At 34.8% G+C, this 21,744-nt stretch overlaps 1 protein-coding gene across 1 annotated transcript in view; it reads left to right on the forward strand.

Moving 5' to 3' along the window:
* The window catches only part of AHRR (aryl hydrocarbon receptor repressor), a 255,083-nt gene extending 233,539 nt beyond the window's left edge, over nt 1–21,544 (forward strand). The window contains exons 9-11 of the mRNA XM_051969788.1: nt 15,583–15,644; nt 16,076–16,217; nt 17,920–21,544. Of these exons, the coding sequence (XP_051825748.1) occupies nt 15,583–15,644; nt 16,076–16,217; nt 17,920–19,033 (1,318 nt within the window). The 3' untranslated portion in view covers nt 19,034–21,544. The remainder of the gene's footprint in view (nt 1–15,582; nt 15,645–16,075; nt 16,218–17,919) is intronic.
* The last annotated feature ends 200 nt before the right edge of the window (nt 21,545–21,744 follow it).

The following is a 21,744-nucleotide window of genomic DNA, read 5'->3' on the forward strand; positions in this document are numbered from 1 at the left end:
GTAATGGTTTCAGAGGTTTGAATTTCCAGTTTATTTAATTCCACACTAATTCTAGGGAGAATTTTTTCAGTTAAAATGAGCACAACTATTCATAGTCTATTCTCATTTCCTCAGAGCCTTTTGTAGACTCCTTACCAGTCTATGAAAGTAGCCAGATGCCCATAGGATATATAGCTTTAAAGCATTCCTATGGGCACCTAGTTGGTACAATGGGTAGAGCCCCCATCTTGATAGTCATAAAGTCATCTGTTCAGATTTAGCCTCAAACAGTAATTGTGTGACTCTGCATAAGTCATTTAACTCCAACTATACTTCCCTTACCACCCTTACCAGTAATAATAATAATTAATAATAATAATAATAATAATAATAATAATTCCCAGAGGGGGACCTAATAGGAATGAGGTAGTGATTAAAGAAATCAACCATTCTCTTTTTCTTCTAGTCTCATTTGTATTTAGTTCTAAAGGAAATCAGTGGGAGTAAGGAAGCTCTCTATCCATGTCTACTATGGGGTTGGCAAATGCTTATGTTCTGTTAGTCTGATAATAGGGGACTTCAGGTGAGAATAAAATTGAGAGAAGAGAGGGCTTGTGTAATCAGATGAGTCCCGGTGGTAAAAAGAAGCATGTTTCTGCCATTGTATGCTTCCTTCTTTTGCCTCTTTTTAGTCTGAGAAGTGAGAGGATCAAAAGAAATTTTTTACTGGCCAAAGATTAAGCACAAATGAGAAAATAAGTAATTATAGCAAACTAAAATGATAGATCATAGATTAAGAACTGGAAAGGACCTTACTAACTAGTTAGTCCAGCTTCTCTTACACATATAAGAAAACTGAGGGCAAGGGTAGATGTCCTGAGGTCACACAGGTAGCCAACATTAGGACGAGATTTGAATCAGATGCTCTGACTGGAGTCAATGTTCTTTTAACAGTATCATGCTGCCTTCCATGTTCAAAGTTTAGGTATGAGGTTGACATGTCAGCAGAGACTAGCAACTTTGGTTCTCAGAGTAAGGAATACTAAATGCAACCTACAGTCAATTTGTATTAATTCTTTTGAGCCAGAAAGGGAATTACTATAGATGGGTATATTTGTTTTAGTTAATTCTTTTTAACTAGGTTCTAAACTAGTTATTTCTATCTGCTGAAAAACCAAATTATTGAACCTCTTATGCCCTTTAAATGTAGGTACTCTGGAGTAAAGCTCCAGTTAGTTAATAAACATTTATTAAGTGTGTATTGTATCCAGTGCTGTGTTAAAGGCTATTTCCTACCAAGGACACAAGTATTTTCATCCATATTTTTGCATTATCTTTTTAAACCTGATTTTTCCAAGTTGGTAGATATGATTTAACAAGGTTGTTGATTTCTCCACTTTCCGGAATCTGTTTCTTTTGGCCCTCAGGTCTGTATTGGGGAACCCAGGGTTTTGGATGAATTGTGGAAGGGTACCTGTGTATGCTAAAACCCCTCCTCTTCTATTTTTCTTCATGAAATTCAGGTCTGTGCCTCCCTCATTCATGATTAGTTGGCCATGGGCCTGGAAATATTCTCCCTTTTCCTTCCTGTTAACTCAGGCTTTTCCTGCTTTGGCTTTCCAAGTTATCTCTTCTCTATGTTTTTGTGCCTTTAATTCTCTCACCCCACGTGTGAAAAATCTCAGTGCTTAAGCATACCCTTTCCCTCTCCTCCTCCTCTTCCTCCTTCTTCTCCTCTCTTCTTCTTTTTCTCCTACTCCTCTCTCTCCTTCTTTCCTTTCCTCCCTTTCCCCCTCTTTTCTCTCTCTTTCTCTCGACTTTTCTCTCTTTTTCTCTTTCCATCTGTTTTTCTCTCCTTTATCATCATCATCATCATCTTCTTCTTCTTCTTCTTTTCTTCTTCTTCTTCTTCTTCTTCTTCTTCTTCTTCTTCTTCTTCTTCTTCTTCTTCTTCTTTTCCTTCTCCTTCTCCTCCTTCTCCTCCTTCTCCTCCCCTCCTCCTCCTCCTTCTCCTCCTTCTCCTCTTTCTCCTCCTTCTCCTCCTTCTCCTCCTCCTTCTCCTTCTTCTTCTTTTTCTCCTCCTTCTCCTCTTCCTTCTCTTTCTCCTCCTCCTCTTCCTTCTCCTCTTTTTTCTTCTCTTCTTTTTCTCCTTTTCCTCTCTCCTCTCTTTCCCTCCTTCCCCCTCTCTCTTTCTCCTCTCTCCCTCTTTCTTTCTATCTCTGCTTCTCTGTATCTATGTTTCTCTGTGTGTGTCTCTCTCTTCCTCCTCTCCCTCTTTCCCTCTCTTTTTCCTCCCCCTTTCTTCCTATCTTCATTTTCTTCTTCTTCCTCTTACCCCTCACTTTTCTTTTCTCTTCTTTTCCCCTTATTCCCCACTTGTCTTTTTTATTTTTCTAGTTGATCTTTTTAAGCCAAATTCATTTGGTCTGAAAGTAGTGGCTACCTTTCCCCACATTATCATATCCTGGATCTCCTTACTGCTCTATCCTCAAAGCAGCCATGTGGCTCAGAACTTGAGAATAGGACTCCCTGGCTACTTGGCTAATCCTGATTTTTATCATATGCTTCTTCCAACAGAAGACTTGCCAAGACAGAAGCTCCCTTCTTGTTTTGCCCCCTCCCCTGTAAGTGGCCCACTCCTAGAGTGGGAAACTGAGAAGGCATATTTCCCTTAGAATTAACAGGCAATTGAATACCTGCCCTTCTTCTCATCCTGTTGAGTCCAATAACTTCACCACCCTCATCATGCTTCATATGGCTCACATCCCCTCCTTCCCTTCCCCAGGGTGCAGTTTACCAGCTTGCAGTAATTAAAAACAATCAGAAAACATTCTGAAGTAGACATTACACATTAACAGCATATCCTCCCCACCCATAATGGTCTGGCAGCAAAATCTGACACTGATAAATGTGGTTACAGCCTATTGATCATTGTAGAGGAGCTGATAAAGAATTTTCAGGCTCCATAGAATCTCTGACCCCACTAATTTCTGAATATTGTCAGACTTCCCTAGGAAAGTCTTTCTAACTATACATGGCTATCTAGGTAGTAAGTAGCACTCCATCTAAATTAATTTCTCATAACCATTTTCAAATATTTTTATTGATGCAAATAGACCCTTTTAATCAATCAACAAATATTTATTAATACCCTATTATACATTAGGCACATATAAAAAGAGGCAAACCCCCCCAAAAACCTCTCTGTCTTCAAGGAGTTTATATCTAATGAGGGAAACATCATGTACATAAATATATACAAATAAGCTATATATAGAATATATGGGAAATAATTAATAGAGGGAAGGCATTGGTGTTATGAAGGGTTTGGGAAGGTTCCTGCAGATGGAGTTTTAATTAGGACTTAAAGAAAGCCAAGGGAGGTCAGTAGAAGAAGTGGAGGAAGGGGAACATTCTAGGCATGGAGAGCAGCCAGAGAGAATGCTGATAGACAAAGTGTCTTGTTCGTGGAAGAATAGTGTTGTTGTAATAAAAAAAATTGTTTGATGCAGGCAGACCCACCAGGAGATGATTGCAGTAATCCAGGTGTGAGATAATGCATCAGAGCAGTATCAGAGGAAAGAAGTATTCAGATGTTGCAGAGGTGACAAATCTTGGCAATAGCTTGGATATGGTGAGTTAGAGAGAAGGTTTTTTAGTGGAATGATGATGTTGGAAGCCAGATTGTAAAAGGGCTGAGAAAAGAGACAGAGAAGCAAAAGTGGAGTTCCTAATTGTGGATGACCTTTTCAAGAAGATTATCTACAAAGAGGATGATTTTTTTCAGGATAAAAGGAGAACTAGACATGTTTGTAGGCAGTAAGGAATGGGCCAATAGAGGGAGAAAGATTGAAGATAAGTGAAAAAGTGGGGATGACTGAGGGAGAAATCTGTTGGAGGAAAAGAGATGGAATGGGATTGCTTGAATAAGCAAAAATAAGCAATAAGCAAAGGGTTTGGTAAAACCCTTTTTCATCATGAGAGGCGAGTTGGGGAAAAGCCAGTGGCAGAAGGTCTCTCAATGATGGGCTGTGCAGAAGAAGGGAATGGCCTTGATTTTTTTCTTTAAAAAACAAAATAAACTTGTTCAAATCCATAAGTTAAATGGCTATGGGTTAATTTGGCATTATATGTATATATGATATATTTCCTGACTGATTTGAAGTATAGTATTTATTCATGTAAGTAGTATTTTCCAACTATGTAGAGACGGGATGAGCCCAGACATATTTGAGGTTTCACTCATGTTTTTTTATTCTAGTTATGAATCCAGAACTCTAAAGCATATTGGGCTAAAAACTTTCTTCTTATCTTTTGCAGCTACAGTTTATGAAAAGATTTTTAAATCTTTCAATCCTTAATTTCATTTCCTTCATAGTATTTCCTTACAGCAGTATCAAACAGAAGTAGCACAAAGTAATAGCTAGGCAGGTCTAACAAAATGTTTTTGGCCTCTACTAATTGCATGAGTTTGTAGATGAAACAATTAAATTCTTACAGCCTTGAGCAGGCACTGTTTGGTTGAATTGTTTTGGTAAAGAGAGTTTTCTCACCAGGAATTCCCTGTACTAGATGAAATCACAAGTCCAGAAGAACCACAACAAAAAAATGTTTATCTGTGAACTTTGGTTCTTTGAATAGGAAAAGTTGCAACAGTCTGCAGCCCCCAGATTTATAACATAAAGGTAGGAAGTTTGGAAAAATCTAGGTTCAGTTCAGAACATGGGACCTGAGGAGCTCAAAGGGATAGGTAAATTCATTTTACCTAATTTTATCATTAGATCTTTCTAGTCCGACTATACAAAGACAGGCTGGTTATTCTACTTCATGTATATAAATATATATGTATAGGTGTATGTGTATGTGTATATATACAAACATACATGAATTTATGTATAAACAAATTTATATGCATATAAATATATGTACTGTATACAGTGTGTAGTGTGTATTCATATACAAAGATATACATATGTATATGTATATCTAAACTAGCTGTGTATATATATATATAATATATATATATATACACACACCTTATATATGTACATATGCACAATATGCTTCCCTTACAATGGAATACAATAGAAAATGCATATATCTTAGTATCTAAAAACCCAGGATCAGTTCCCAGCTCTGTAGCTTACAAACCAGTGTGACTGAACAGATAAATTAAACCATCTTGAGTTTTAATTTTTTATGTGCGTAATGGAATAAAATTCATATTAACAGTCTCACTGAGCTATGATGAGGGAAATTGACCCAACTATTGAGCTGGGTCTCTTTTATTCATAGAATTAGAGGTTGTATCTTGGTAACTCTATTCTCAAGTATATTTCACATTATGTGATTAAGTGGAATTTCTTTTTTCTCTTCTTGCTGAATTTGGTTCCTAATATATATAATATTAATGATTTATGTGATTTCATTTTATATCCTGCAACTTTGCTGAAGTTCTCATTTCATATAATTTTTAAATCATCTAATTCATCTTATTATCTGCAAAAAAAAATAAGTTGGGATAATTTGGCTGAGAAAGGTGCTTCTTAAGGTACAAGTATAAATTCCCCCCCTCATCCTCCTTTGTATTTTGTATTTTCTCTCATCTGCAATCAGTTTTGTTCTGATGGTTATTGTTGTTTATCTTTAGTGCTCAAATATACATCATTTAGTATATCAGAGGGATGATGCCATGGCATGCAAGTGATTTGGATCAATGAATGGTCAAAAAGAATGACCAGAATCTGAAGTCATTCCTCATATGGGTTGTATTGCAGTAGAATGCAAGGTAACCAAAGTGCTGGCTTTGAAGGATCTCTAGGAAATTTAGCACAGGGCTGTCCTACTGCAGACTGTGAAAGGCTTTCATAATCCTACCACCCAACTTAAAAACCAGGAACCTCTGTTCTGAATACATTTCTCCTTTCTGTATTCCACAGGTATTAACAGTGGAGTATTTCTTCCAATCAGGCATCTTGAGCCATTTTTTAAAGCCTTTATACATTCACTTTGGGAAGTTTATAGGTATAAGTAGTTTATATTTATAATACCATGTCATTAGCGAGGTATTTTCTTTAGTAATTCTTGCTCTACTAAGAGTAACAGGAATAGTAAAGTAGAAAGAAGATTGGGCTTAAGAGTAAGGAAGTTGCGTTCTAGCCTCGGCACTGCCATTAATTAGCTATGTGATATTGGGCAGATTATTTTGCCTGTCTGTGTTTTATTTTTCCCATCAGTAAATGGAGAGGGTTGGACTATGAACTCCAAGGTTCTTTCCAATTCTGACATTCTGTGGGATAGGGTCTGTACCTGTGATCTCATTGGCATGGGAAACATCCAAGTGAGGAAACTCCCTCTACCAAAGAAGGCAAAATTTTCTGCAGTTTATAATTTGAATTACCTACAGTTCTGAGACATACTTGTTCTCACAGTATATGTATCACACTAATGCAGAGGGTGGTTGTGAGGAAAAACAAAAAAATATATACCTTCTAAGTCAGAGTATGGTATGTATAAAGTAATATCAATAATCTCACTATAAATACTAACCCTGCTATCCCCTTCATTAATGGGATTCAACAGATGACTCAGAATCTTTGTGCTGGATCTCTAGTTTCTTTGGCATGTTCTTCTGAGTTTTTTCCTTCGTAGCTTCCAGTTTCTCAATTCTCATCCCAGTAAGTTTCTGTTTGCATTATTAGCTCTCCTTTCTCCATAAAGTATTTTCCAAAACCACTAATTTGGAAACTTGGGAGAATCTGAAACCAATAACCAAAGAAAAAAACTTGATTATTTGGGTTTTGCCTTCAGGCAATTCACCCAATTTAAATGCATTTATTGTACCTTGACCTTTGAGACATGTAGCTTGGAAACTTGCTGATATTATCTTTTAGATTTATATGCGCAGGTGAATCTGGGCATCTTTCTCTCTCTTCTTTTTAAAAATTTTATTTATTTTTAAGTTTATTTTTAAAAATTCACATTCCAAATTCTCTGCTCTCTAGTCCCTCTCCCAGCCATTGTAAAGGCAAGTAATATGATATCAATTATACATATAAAGTCATGCGAAACACATTTCCATATTAGCCATGTTGTAAAAAAAAAAAAGCAAGAAAAATGAAAAAAGTATGCTTCATTCTCTACTAAGAACTCATGGGTTTTCTCTTTGGAGCTGGAGAGCATTTTTTTTGTCATGAGTCCTTTGGATCATTGTCTTGAATCATTGTATTGATTAGAGTCACACTGTAATTCAACTCTAACATAGTGATGTCATTTTGTTCCTCTTCAAGTATGAAGTACAACCAACCTATTAGAATCACCAAATCTTTCACAATTGATCACCATTTTGTTGCTGTAACTGTGCACAATGTTCACCTGCTTTTGCTTACTTCACTTTGCATCAGTTTATATAAATCTTCCCAGATTTTTCTGAAACCATCATTTGAAATGATGCTCATCAAATGAAAGCTCATCATTTCTTATAGCATAATAGTATTTTATCTGAATAAGATACCAGAACTTGTTTAGCCATTCCCCAATTGATGTGCATCCCCTCAATCTCTAGTTCTTTCTGGACATCTTCCTTGATATTGCTATTGATATATGTACAGGAGAGCATTGTCAAGATCATGATCATTCCATATTACACTTGAAAGAATGGCTCTCAGAATATATTAATATCTTCCAAAGTACTGAGCTTTTTTCCTGTAATGCCGTCAGGTTTTCCCTCTCTGCCTCTGTTTTAAATGTGTTTAAATTCCAGTTCTGGAATTCTTGAGGAATGAACTCAGGAAAGCAAAGGTGTTTTAGAATAGAGCCCATACTTTCATTGGTCAGTTTTGCTATAATATATAATTTAGAAGGTACAGCTAAGATTGTGGAGAAAAGCTAGGAAGTTGCCTGAGCTCTTCTCAGTTTCTCTCAGAAACAATATTAAATCAGGCCTCTAAACAAATTCTGGAATGATAAAACCTATAAAAAGGTGGAGGGAAATAATTTTCAAGCTTAAGGTAACTTAGAAAGACTTCAGAAAATGTCTGTCTCACTTGGATAAAAGGTAAACACAGCTCAGGGCAAATGGTGTCTGAGGAAGCCAGTGGGAGGTTCTTAGGTATAGTACAGACCAGCAACCAAGACCCCTCAATCTTGACTCAACAGACTAATAGCACTGAGACCTCCAGCCCCAGAGCAGAAGGCAAACTGCCAATCCCTGGCATAGCAGGCATAACTAAGCCTACCCAATTCAATATAGTTGGCAAGTGGCCAGGACCCAAAGTCCTAATGTAGAAAACCAATGATCAGGCCACTGGCCTCCAACACAACAAGCTCCTTGCCCCAGGAGTAGAGCTCAACTTTAAAAGTCATAAAATAGGCTAATAAATAATGAAAAATGAAGAGTCTTGACCATTGTAAACTGTTGTGGAGAAGAGATCAAAACACAAATTCAGAAGAGAACAGTGTTTAAATAACTACACACAAAACCTCAAAGGGGAAGATTAATTGGTCTCAAGATCAAAAAGGCTTCTTGGAAGAGCTCAAAAATGACTTAAAAATTAAATGAGAGGTAGAAGAAAAATTGGGAAAAAATCATGCAAAAAAGTCATCAGTTTGGAAAAGGAAGAACAAAATGACTTAAGAAAGCAATTCCTTTTTTTTTATTAAAGCTTTTTATTTACAAAACATATGTTTAGATAATTTTTCAACATTGACCCTTGCACAGCCTTGTGTTCCAAATTTTCCCCTTCTTCCCCTCACTCCCCCCTAGGTGGCGAGTAATCCAATATATGTTATACATGTTAAAACATATGTTAAATCCAATATATGTAAATATATTTATTCAATTATCTTGTTGCATAAGAAAAATCAGATCAAAAAAAGGAAAGAAAATGAGTAAGAAAAGAAAAAGCATCTGTCAATAAAAAGTTATTATAAAAAAAAAAAGAAAACAAAACTCAAGCAAACAATAACAAAAAGAATGAGAATGTTATGTTGTGATCTACACTCAGTTCCCATAGTTCTCTTTCTGGATGTAGATGGTTCTCTTCATCACAAGCTCATTGGAACTGGCCTTAATCATCTCATTGTTGGAAAGAGTCACATCCATCAGAATTGATCATTGTATAAGAATGCTGTTTCCGGGTACAAAGGGAAGCAATTCCTTTAAAAATACAATTAGCCAAATGGAAAAGGAGGTACAAAAACTAATTGAAGAAAATAATTTCTTAAAAATTAGAATGGGGGAGAGAATTCTTGAAGACAGCAGAATAGATCAGAAAATTTCAAACTCACCAGATTTCTCAAAACAAGAGAAAATTGTTCCTCAGAATGAATATAGAGCAAATGAGAATTGGGGCAGAATAGAGCTTCTCCTAGAATAATCAGAAGATCACCAGGATTGAGTTTTGGTCCTTGTGAAATGTAAATACTTCCAGGCTAGTTACACTCTAAAAGCAAGTAGTGAGCCTTGGGGCTAGTTGGGTTGAAGTTAAACCTTGGCCCAACAGATTTAGAAAACAAAAGAAGAAAAAAACAAGAATAATTGGACTACCTGGAAGCTATGGTGAAAAGAAGAATCTTGATACAAAAATACAAGAAATAATTAAAGAAAATTGTCCTGAAGTATTAGAACAAGAGAGAAAAGTAGAAATAAAAAAAAAAATACTGATCACCATCTGAAAGATAACCATATAGAAATATCATTACTAAATTTTGAAATCCCCAGATCAAAGAGAAAATTTTATAAGCAATAACAATAGTATCAGCAATAAAAAATATAATTCAATTATGCTAGAGCCATAATTAGAATTACACAAAAACTATCAGTAGCTACAATAAGAGTCTACAGGTCTTGGAGACCTGTATATTAAAGATCGAAAGAATTAAGATTGCAGCCAACAATATCATACCCAGCAGAATTAAACTTGATTCTGAATGGAAAAAAAGGATATTCAATGAATTGTCATACTTTAAGGATTTTTGCTGCAAAAACACCTGAACTTAATAGAAAATAGAAAATAGAAGATTCAAGAGAAATATATAAGGTAAATATCAAAATCTAATTTCAAAGAACTCAATAAAGACAAATTATTTTTGTAAACTATATGCCTAATATTGTGATTAATAATTGGGTAGTTCAAAAGAAAGATTTGAATAGAGATGAGTATGACAAGATTCTAAAAATCAGAACGATGGAGGAAAAGGTAAAAAGGGTAATTATAATATTTGAATGAGGTGCAAGAGCCAGAACTTATACAGAATTAGTTGGAGAGGAGGACTGAAAGTTCTGAAATCCTACTCACATCAGGAGGGAACAACAAATAAATAAATACACACACACACACACACACACACACAGATATAAAAGTCTAATAAATAAGCAAAGAAATAAGAGGGGGAGGGAATAGGATAAGAGTTTTAGAAGAGTGTATAAACTAATGAGAATGGGATAAGGTATGTAGATTAATGGGAATGGGATAAAGAGGGAGGGAAAGGATGGGGGAGAGGATAAGGAGATCTTTGACAAGGAGGGAGATTAAATAATAGCAAGGCAAAGTAACAGATAAGAATAGAGGACTCAGCAGGGATAAGAAACAAGACATATTCACAAACATAATAATGATGATCAGAAGTATAATTTGTTAGAAAAAGAAAAGAAGAGGTAGCAGTCATTTATCTCAAAGGTAAAGCTAAAATAGATTTAATCAAAAAAGAAAATTAGGAAAACTACACTGTATGTCAGCAATATTAGTCAATATTGTTTTAGACTATCTAAAATAACTAGAGAGTATAAGGTTAGAATATTGCTGTTTTGTAGGAAATTAGTTGGTGGACTTAGAAAAATTTGGAAAGAATTGGACTTAGAAAAGATGATGTTATCCACCTTCAGAGAAACAGAACAATCAAGTATGATATGACCTTACATAGATATATATGAATATACATGCATATGATAAAATAAAAAGTACATAGCAAAGAAAAAAAGCAAATGTACAAGGAAGGCAAGAAAATATGGAAAAGCTCTGAACACTCCATGTGCTATGTTATATATATAGACTTTCTTGAAATGGAAATTTATTGTCTCATATTTTGAATCTGCTCATTCTGCTGTGAACACAGCAATCATTTCTTTTTTCTTTTTCTACATTTTTTCTTTTTTTCTATTTTGAATTTAAATTTTAAATAAGTTGTTTTAAAAAGAGAAAAAATAGAATTGGACAAGTAGAAATTAGCGACACTATGAGACATCAAGAATCAGTGCAACAAAATTTTAAAAAATGAAAAAGTGGAAGAAAATATAAAATATCTCATTGGGGAAAAATACTAAACAAGTTGGAAAATAGATCCAAGAGATATCAATTAAGAATTATTGGACTGCCTAAAAGGTATGATTTAAAAAAGAATCTGGGGGCAGCTAGTTGGTGTAGTGGATAGAGGATTAGCCTTGAAGTCAGAAGGACTTGAGTTCAAATCTGACTTCGGACACTTAACACTTCCTGGCTACGTGACCCTGGGCAAGTCACTTAAACCCAATTGCCACAGGGGGGGAAAAAAAAGCACCTGGACAGCATCTTTCAAAAAAAATTCAAGGAAAACTACTCTGCTATCCTAGAATCACAAGATAAAATAGTTATTGAAAGAATTCACTTATCACCTCCTGAAAGAGATTCCAAAATGAAAACTACAAGAAATATTATAGCCAAATACCGGAATTATCAGATCAAAGAGAATACTGCAAGCAGCCAGAAAGAAACAATTCAAATATCAAGGAACTACTGTCAAGATTATACAACTCTTAGCAACTGCTACATGAAAGAATCAGAAGCGCTTGGAATATAATATTCCAGAAAGTGAAGTAGATTGGATTACAAACAAGAATCAACTCGTCAGCAATACTGAGTATAATATTTCAGGAGAAAAGATGGGAAATTCAGTGCAATTGGGAACTTTCAAACTTTCCTGATGAAAAGACCAGAACTAAACAAAAAATTCAGTCTTCAAATTCAAACTCAAGAGATACATTAAAAGGTAACCAGGAAAAAGAAAACAACCATCATGTTATTCGGTAAGATTAAACTGTTTACATCCCTGCACAGGAAGATGATACTTGTAGCTCTTGAGAATTATATCTCCATTAGGACAGTTAGAAGTATACATAGATAGAGAGTATGGGTCTAAGTTAACTTTGATGTGATGATATAAAACATTTAAGGATGAAACAAACTATTATATAGAGAAAGAGGAAAGAGGGAGGAAGAACAGACTAAATTACATCATATGAAGAGGATCAAAAGACTTACTAGAGTAGAGGAAAAGAATGGAGGGGATGATCATTGCTCTCTTTGGATTTAGTTCAATGAGAGAAAGACATACACACTCAGTTAAGTATAGAAATTTATCTTACCATCTAGGGAAATAGGAGGGGAAAGGGGAAAGAAAAGGAGGTAGGATTGTTAAAGAAGATGGAAGATTGAGGGAGGGGGTGGTAAAAAGCAAAACAGTTGTGAGGAGGGGGACAGGATGAAAGGAGAGAGAAAAGTATAAATGGGGGAAAATAGGATGGCGGGAAATACACAGTTAGTAAATATAATTGTGAATGTGAATGGGATGAATTCTCCTATAAAATGAAAATGGACAGCAGAGCAAATTCAAAACTAGAATTCTACCGTATGTTGTTTACAAGAAACATTTGAAACATAGAAATACTCACACAGTAAAAGTGAAAAATAGCAGAATATATTATGCTTCTGCTCAAATAAAGAAAATGAACCAGAGATAGCAATCCTGATCTCAGACAAGGAAAAGCAAAAATAGATCTAATTAAAAGATACAAGGAAAAACATATTGTTAAAAAATACCATAGACAGTGAAGTAATACCAATTCTAAATATATGTGTACCAAGTGATATAGCATCCAAATTCTTAGAGAAGTTTAGTGGATTGCAGGATAAAATATTCAGCAAAACTATTCTATTAGAGAACCTCAACCTTCCTCTCTCAGAACTAGATAAATCTAACCACAAAATAAACAACAACAACAACAAAAAGTTGAGGAGATGACTAGAATCTTATAAAGGTTAGAGATAATAGATCTCTGGAGAAAAATGAATGGGGATAGAAAGGTATATACATTTTTCTCAGTGATACATGGCACCTATACAAAAATTGACTATGTATTAGGGTATAAAAATTTCACAAACAAATGCAGAATGATAGAAATATTAAATACATCTTTAAATCATTAAAAAAAGGAAAAGGACCAATATATAGCCTTTCTTTTTGTAGTAATAAAGAATTGGAAATTGAAGAGATGCCTATTAATTGGGAAATAGCTGAACTAGTTGTGATATATGAGTGTAATGGAATACTTATATAAGAAATGATGAGCAGGCAGATTTCAGAAAAACTTGGAAATACTTACATAAACTGATGCTGAGTGAAATGAGCAGAACCAGAAGAACATTGGTACATAGTAACAGCATGGTGTGATGATCAACTGTAATACTTCACAGCAATACAATGACTCAAGATAATTCTAAAAGACTCATAATGGAAAATGCTATACATGTCCAGAGAAAGAACTATAGAATCTGAATACAGATCAGAGCATACTATTTTCACATTTTGTTTTGTTTTTTTCTCTCTTGTGTGTGTCTTATTTCACAACATGAGTAATGTAGAATTGTTTAACATAAGTATACATGTGTAAACTCTATCACTTTGCTTGCTGTCTTAGGGAGGGATGGAAGGAAAAGGGAGGTGGAAAAATTTGGAACTCAAAATCTTATAAAAGTGAATATTGAAAATCATCATTACACATAACAGAAATAAGTAAACTACTATTAAGTTGGGAAAAAACATAGTATTATGACAGGAAAGTTGAACAGTTGTTCCCTTGCTAACTCCTAGAAAAAAACACTGTGTATAATACCATCATTCAGACTAACCTTCAATCGTGTATCATTCTTAAAATACTAAGAACCTGATATTGACTTTTTTGTGATTCTAAGTGTGTGGAATGACTTGTATTCTTATAAATTTGACTCATATCTCAAGATGTTTGAGAAATGAGGCCTTTATCAGAAATTATTTCTAATATTTTTCTAAGAAAATCCTTACTTATGCTTCCCCCCCTCCATTTTCTCCTTCCTTTTTTTTTAAACATAAGCAATAATCCTTTTATTTTTTATCTTTTAAAATAGTTTTTCTTATTTTTTCTTAGTCCTTTTTCTAGTTGGACTAACCATTATTTACCCTGGTTAATAACATTTCCTTCTTCTGTCCAAACCCCATGAAGGCTATCATAATGAATAAATGAAATTATGGATGTTAAAACATGCCAAAAAGTACATATAAACTTGTATGAAAAAGTGTACATATATGTGTACCTTATATGGATTGATCTACATTGGTAGAGAGCATTTCCATGCAGAATTCCTTAAATTGATTGAATCACAAAAGGTGGAATTATATATGTGTATTACACACAAATACACATATACATTTCATATAAATAATATATAAGTATAAGACATGAATTTTAAACTGTTTACTCTTTATGTTTATATTCTTTGATATTAAGTCTATCCTTTCCTTTCACTTCTATCTTTCTTTTTTGTTCCTGTCTTTGGTTTTTTGTATAAGCTTATGAAACCCAAGCTTTCTCTCTTTCTCTTCCTTTATTCGTCCCAGCTCTCTTCATAAAACAGGATTAATTCCTCTACTTGATTTGCAGAAATATGGCTAAGAGAAGCAACAAAAAAATCCCTAATAAAAAAAGGTGCTCAGGAAATCATTAATACTTTTAAAAAATATATTTTTATCTATATTTTCCTTCCCATTCCTAATTTTTATATGAAATGTCTTTAAATTTTTTATTAGTGATTTTATCTTACCTTTTATCCTCTTGCTTTGTAGTTTTTGTAATTAGAAATTCAAATTATTCTATGTTTTTTTCCATCTTTCATAAACAAAATAAAGGAAATTCTCCAAAAAACTTCCACTTAAGAAATTAAAAGTTGAGCTTCACTGCCCTCCAGTGGATAGCACAGGATAACAGTGTCATTTTAGGGTATAAGTGTTATCTAGCCAGGAAAATCAGGGTTCATCCACCAGATGTCAGATGTACTGATTAAGTGACAAGACATTTACTTTATCAAGGCTTTAGATGACTAAGAGTGTCTAAGTTACAGAGAAGGTGCCAATCTACATTGAAAAAGGGAGGTTTTCTTACCTGGGGGTTCCCTGGAAAGATAAAATCACAATTTCAGCCCCAATTCTCCATTATATTTAACAAACAAGGACCTACTATATGCAAGGAAATATATATTCTACAACTATTACTCCACATGCTTCTTTATGTGAGATGATACTATGGTCCAGCTTAGAATTAGAGTAGTAGTAGATTATTCCACTTATGAAACCACAAAATCATGGTTAATTGTTTTTTTCCCCACGGCCAACTGTCTAGCTTTTTCAACCAATTTCAAAAAACATAGTAAAAAAAAGAGTATTAGTTCATTTTTCTAAATTGTCTCTGTTGTGAATTTCTGCATTTTTCACTTATTTTATTAACAAAATGCTTCAATGTTTTCTTTTTTTTCACAGAGCAAAAACTACTGCAGGTCTATGTGAGTCTGAACCACAAGGAAGAACACATTACCAAGGAGGTATAATTTTTACAATTCCCTATTTTATCCTAGAAAACAGCAAATATGTTTATAATTGTTTACCTAGACCCTTTTCATAGACAAAGAGACTCCTCTCTCATGCACATTTCTGTTCTGTGATTTTCTGCAATCTTTTGTTATTGGATAATAATTGCAGGGAACTCTAATTTTTTTTGTCCTGCTGGAACAAGGGAGAGCAAAAAAGACAATGGTTCTATTTACGTTTCTATGGGGAAGGAAAATTTCCTTCCTATCTTTGAAGTGGATAATTATTACTGCTATACATTGTGACCTTCACATTTCTTTATAGCTTGAGAAGTAAAATAGTAGTAGAAATTAAGTATATTTGTGATTGTCCAGAATAGGGGAGAAGAGTGATGTTAAGAAAAATGTATGTGTAATAACATTTTCTTCCCTTTGAACTTTTATAGTAAAGAATAATGGGGAAAATGGTGTTTCTATGTTCAAAGTACAAGCAAATGATGATCATTGGGTCTGGGTACAAGCCAACGCTCAACTCCTCTACAGGAGTAGTTGTTCTGACTATCTCCTAAACTCACAGACAATGGCAAGGTACGTATGGCAAGTAAGTTTGGGTGTTTTTAAGAATATTGATTAGAATTGGTAAGTGTTTCCACGCTTATCTCAGTGGTCTCCACTGCACTGCATTGCACAGCAATATATATATATATATATATATATATATATATATATTGCTCTAGCTCTAGCTCTAGCTCTATCTCTATCTCTGTATCGGGGCTAAACACTCATTGATGGATGAATGATGAGTAATCTCCAAGTTTCACTGAGTCTGAGAGGGTAGGAGGATTCACAAATTCACTTGTCTTCCCAAACAGAGTTTTTTAACAAAAACATTTTGTCTTCATTATTGCTTTTAGTAAATGCACCTATATCCTTCCCAGAATGAAATTCAAATACATTTATAGAAATACAAACACATTTTCAATTATTCATTTGTATATATTTCCTTTGTAATTGTTATGAATCTGTGAAGAAGCAGTTTGCTAAAAACCAGGGCCTTTAATTCAACATGTATTAAAGTGCTTTCTAAATGTGAGAAAGGCAGATACAAAATAATTTAGAGAACTATCCTCAATCCAGGAACACTTGGGTTCAGGTTCAGAAGCTGATGCTTGCTGGCTGTTTTAACTGCTAAGTAACTTCATATCTCAAAGAAGCTACAATAAGACCATAAAGTCAATATAATATCTATATATGTATAAATAACTAGATCAATATCTAGTTATAGTTATGTATATAGAGATGTGAATGAATGTAGACAGTTGTTTGCATTTTTCCTCTCCTGGTGGGTAGCCACCAGGCTTTTGCCTTTCTGGAATCCAATGGCTGGTACACCATAAACTCTTAATAGAAGCTGACTGTTTGGGTATATTTGGGTGAGGGTGGGGGAGATGAAGCACTGATTGAGCAGCTTGTCCCTCCCACTCTCCCACACACATTCAGAGAGCTACATCAGTTATTGAATTATGGATGCTCCCCTGATGTGTGTGAGCAAAAATACATCATCATTACTGACCAGCAGTGTCCCGGCATGAGCACTCACCCTTGGCAAAATCTAGAAATGGGTCTTTCTTTGGCTGGGCTGGTGCCCTTCCATTCTTTGCCCTTCTTCCCTCTTCCCCTTCTATTCATCTTTTGCCATTACACCTTCCTCCAGCCTCCTCCTACTCAGGTTCTTAATGTTTTTCTGTTTCAATTCATCCAAGAAAGTGTGTCCCAAATTCATCCGCCCTTAGGCACTTGCAACAGAGTGGAAAGAGGAGGCAGACCAAGATCAAGCTCTGTTACTGCCTCTGACACTTAATAACTGTGTGAGAAATAACTCATTGAGTTACACTTTCCAGGTAACTCTCTAAGACTATAAATTATAGAATAGGTGCCAGGGTACACTGCAGAGAAGTTTCCCATTGCTAGGTGTTAGTGAAATCACAGGTTCAGGATGAAAGAAAATTGTAGAAAATGGCACCTTATTTATAAATTGTTTCATTTGTGCATAATGTCTTACTCATAATTTTATTAACTGTTCTTTGTGGGCAAATACTATATCTTGTATTTATTTTTGGAAATGGGTACTAAAAAAACCTCTCATTGATTGATGTGTTGGTATTGGGGGCAATTATAGGAAACTTTGTTTCTTGGTTTTTGTGATCTACATTTAAACAAAGTTTTTAAATGAACAGCATCAACGAATTCCTGTCCTATCATCTAATAGTTTATTTCTTTCTATGATTAGCAATAGGGAAGAGGAAGAACATTTGAAAATGTCAAGCAGTACAACCAATGGGAAAGGACGAAGAGAAGCACTAATGTATAATTGTTCCATTGAAACACTGGGACCCATGAAGCATTTGAATTGGACAGCAGAAAAGCATGATCAGGATGGGATAAAACTGAAGTTTGAACCAAATAAAACCGACAAATGTTTTTTACAAGAGGAGACCCTAAGTTCTTGCATGCCCTATCCAAGTGTCCAAAACACATGTAATACAAACAATATTTCTACCTTCAGAAGTTCATCCAATTCTCAAGCTATGAATTCACCTCTAAGTGCCTACCCCAACCGAATAATCAGACCTTTCTATAATGGAGATCAGAGTCATTTAAATCCTCCATCCGGTTGCCATCCCCATCAAGGTGGGATTGAGAATTGTCAGACTTGCCCAGGCTTTCAACATCTTGCTGTGGGAAGCTATTCTTCAGAAAATGTTAAATTGCAAAGTTCATTGCTACCCCCAGAAACTCTGTACAATCAAATGTTACCTTTAGATATACCCATCAAAATGGAAAATGATTCTGATTCTGATAATGGAATTGATGGCTACCCCATGTCACAAAACCAGATGTGGCTAGGGGAGAGCAGTATGGTCAAGAGACATCTTATTAGCTTTCCCAACAGGGTGCACTTTAAAACAGAACCAGATTTCACGGAGCACTTGTCTTCTTGTGAAAATCCCAAGCATTATGGTTATTCCCCTCACCATGGACAGTGTGTTGTGAGCACTCATCCCAACAACAGAGCCATTGGTAGATCTGGTAAAGAGATCACACCATTTTACTCACCAAACTGTGCCTATCTGGACCGCATGCATGGCCTACAAGACACAGAATATTACAACCACTTGTATAGTTCCAGTTCCACAAATATGAAGGGACATCCTGAGCATCAGCCTTATAAGCTACAGTGTGATTTTAAAGCTCCTGGAATGGTCCAGATGATCAAGCGTGAACCTTTGGATTCTCCTCCATGGACTGGTCATGGCCAAAGTGGTGTTCAAGTGATTTTTCCTAAAAATGCCTTATCAACCCTGATGCCTCATAAAGCTACAGAATGCACGTTTTTACAATAGTCTCATAGCCATTTCTAATGTTTTTAAAAAGCTGTGCCTATTTTTTTTCAAAGTGGTGTCCGACATTTTCAAATGTATTCCCTCCAACTCATGGGTTGGCTTGAATTGTTTGTTCTGAGTTTGGAGGCCTGCCAAAGAGTGAATTTCCCTTGTATGATACACTTAGATTGTCAGAATATGTTTGAAGCCTTTTTTTCAATATGGTCTTCTTTGCAGTGTTGCACGATTTCAGCTCTGTTTGATATCAGAACGCCCGGTATTAAGAATGCTTAAATCTGTGTGGTTTTAAGTACAAAACATATTCAAATATATCTGTATTTTATTTGAAGTATTAGAACTAGTGCTAAAAAGATTGAGAGCTGGATCTCTTCTGAAAACACACACCAAAGCCAGTTCTTATTTATCTCTAATAATTGGACCATGGTAACATGGAAAACTGAATTCTTTTAGGCACTAGATTCAAACTCTTCCCAGAGCAACCTTTTCCTAATAACATTTCTTTGGATTCACCAATTCTGCTTCCTTTTTGTTTGTTTTTTCCTAGCCATCCCCTGGCAGTAATACCAAATTAGCACCAAGAAAAGGTGGGCAGAAAGAGAAAGAAAAGAATCAGAAAGATGGGACTAACTGGGTAGTAAGATGCTGAAGTCCAGTTTAGTATATTTAAAAATAACTTTGAGCTCTATTCTTGGAAGTGATTTGTGATTTGTAGAAGGATCAGCATCAGGTAAAAAAGTGTTAATGAGTCATAACATTACCTTGCTGTTTAATACACAGACACCACCATCTGGATGATTGTTGAAAGCATATGTGGAATGCTACTAAAGTAAGACAGCCAAGACTAAATGTTGCTTCAAGAAATCTATCAAGGACTTTTAGTGGATAGATTTAAAGGGCTATGGGAAAAAATGAGGTGCTTTTGTTCTTATTAATAATAAAGTTTGAGAGGAATTATATAGATATATGGAATTTTATTGTATACCAGTAGAATCTATTACAGAATATTAAAAATATGGTCAGGCAGCACAGCAAAATGGATAAAGAACTGGTCTTAGAGGCAGTAAGACCTAAGTTCAAGACCTACCCCTGCCAATATAACTCTAAACTAAACATTTAAATCTTTGTGTTCCCCCAGGAAACTCCCTAAGAGTGTAAGTTTCAAATAAATTGTGGATTTGCATCAATGCAAAGAATTTCTTAATTGAATGAAATAACTACAGGTCTAGACAGCACCCCAAGTATTGTTGCATCTATCTATTGCCTAATACTTTAGGATTCCAGTACTAATCCAAAGAAGAACCATTAGAAATGGGTAATGAAATCTATGGGTTAGTATGCTGATTTGTCAATACTAAAAGATTCAGAATCAAGGTCCAGAGTGCATGCTAACAATACCTGCCACTCAGTAGTTCAGGATAGGTAAGTTTAGTATGTGAAGAACAAAGATAAAAAATATTTGGCATGAAAGGAAAAGCAAATATATATACACGTATATATATACATATGATGTGTTCATGTCTTCATTTAAAAAGTATTATTAATCATAGGATCATGAAACTAGATGTTCTAGAATCTTTTATTTCTCTTGGTCACTCTTCTATTAGGGTCTGAATTCCTTACCTTTATATAGTTGTGACATCCTATTTTTGAGCCTGCAGCATTTCCCCTTCATAAAAATATAGAGCATGTGGCATTTTTATGATTAATTTTATTTTGACATTTGCATAACACCCTTTGGGATAACTGGAGCTGGAGCAAGTTTCAAAATCAGGGCAGGGGCAGGGGAATTATTGCTCTAGAATACCAGTTAAATCCAAATCAGCTTCTATCTATATTTTTATTCCCACAGATTATTTTAGAACTTGACTACCATTTTAGAATTGAAGATATTTATCTGAATATGTCTTTTAACATCATTTTTAAAAATTGCCCTCTGCCTCTTCTTAGTTTTGATGAATCAATCCCACAGGCTAATTTCATGAGCTTTTCTGGTATAGTAGCCTCTGTTGGGCCAAACTTAGATCCACCCCAGCATCCTCCTATTTTCAAATCATGAAATCAGACTTTTGAATTTGAAAAGGCCTTAATAAACATATAACCCTATCCAGATTTTAACATAGGTTCTATGAGTCCAAATCTAATACATTTTTCACTATCACAATTCTCTTTTTACACTGCAATTTTTCCTTCACTATTAAACTTCACCCAGGGAGGCAGCAATGACAAAGAGTTTCTTTTCCCTGTTACTTGTATTTACAATGGGCTTTTCCCACATCTTCACTGAAGTCAAATTGTAGTCTCTATTCTCCTTGTTTACTAAAGATCTTTTAGCCAGTCTTCCTATCACCAACCTTCATGGTTTTGGTGATTCAAGTCCCCTAAATGCCAACCTTATGATAAAGTATAGCAGGCAGAATAATTTGAGTGTGCATTGAGGAGAAACTCTCTACCATAAATTTCTCCTACAGCAGCTTGAGTTAATAGTACTTGTAGCTCAGTCCTTTATTAAAGTTGATATATCTATATATATATATATACATATAAGTACAAATAAATATATGTGTGTGTATATATATGTGTATATATATACACATATGTGTGTGTATATACACATGTACAGGTGTATGTCATATTACTTTCCTTTGCAGGAAAATTTACAAGAATAATAATTACTACTACTTCACAGAATAAAGCAGCCATAAAGTATTAGG

The sequence above is a fragment of the Antechinus flavipes genome, chromosome 1 (genome assembly GCF_016432865.1).
Source record: "Antechinus flavipes isolate AdamAnt ecotype Samford, QLD, Australia chromosome 1, AdamAnt_v2, whole genome shotgun sequence".
Taxonomy (NCBI): domain Eukaryota; kingdom Metazoa; phylum Chordata; class Mammalia; order Dasyuromorphia; family Dasyuridae; genus Antechinus; species Antechinus flavipes.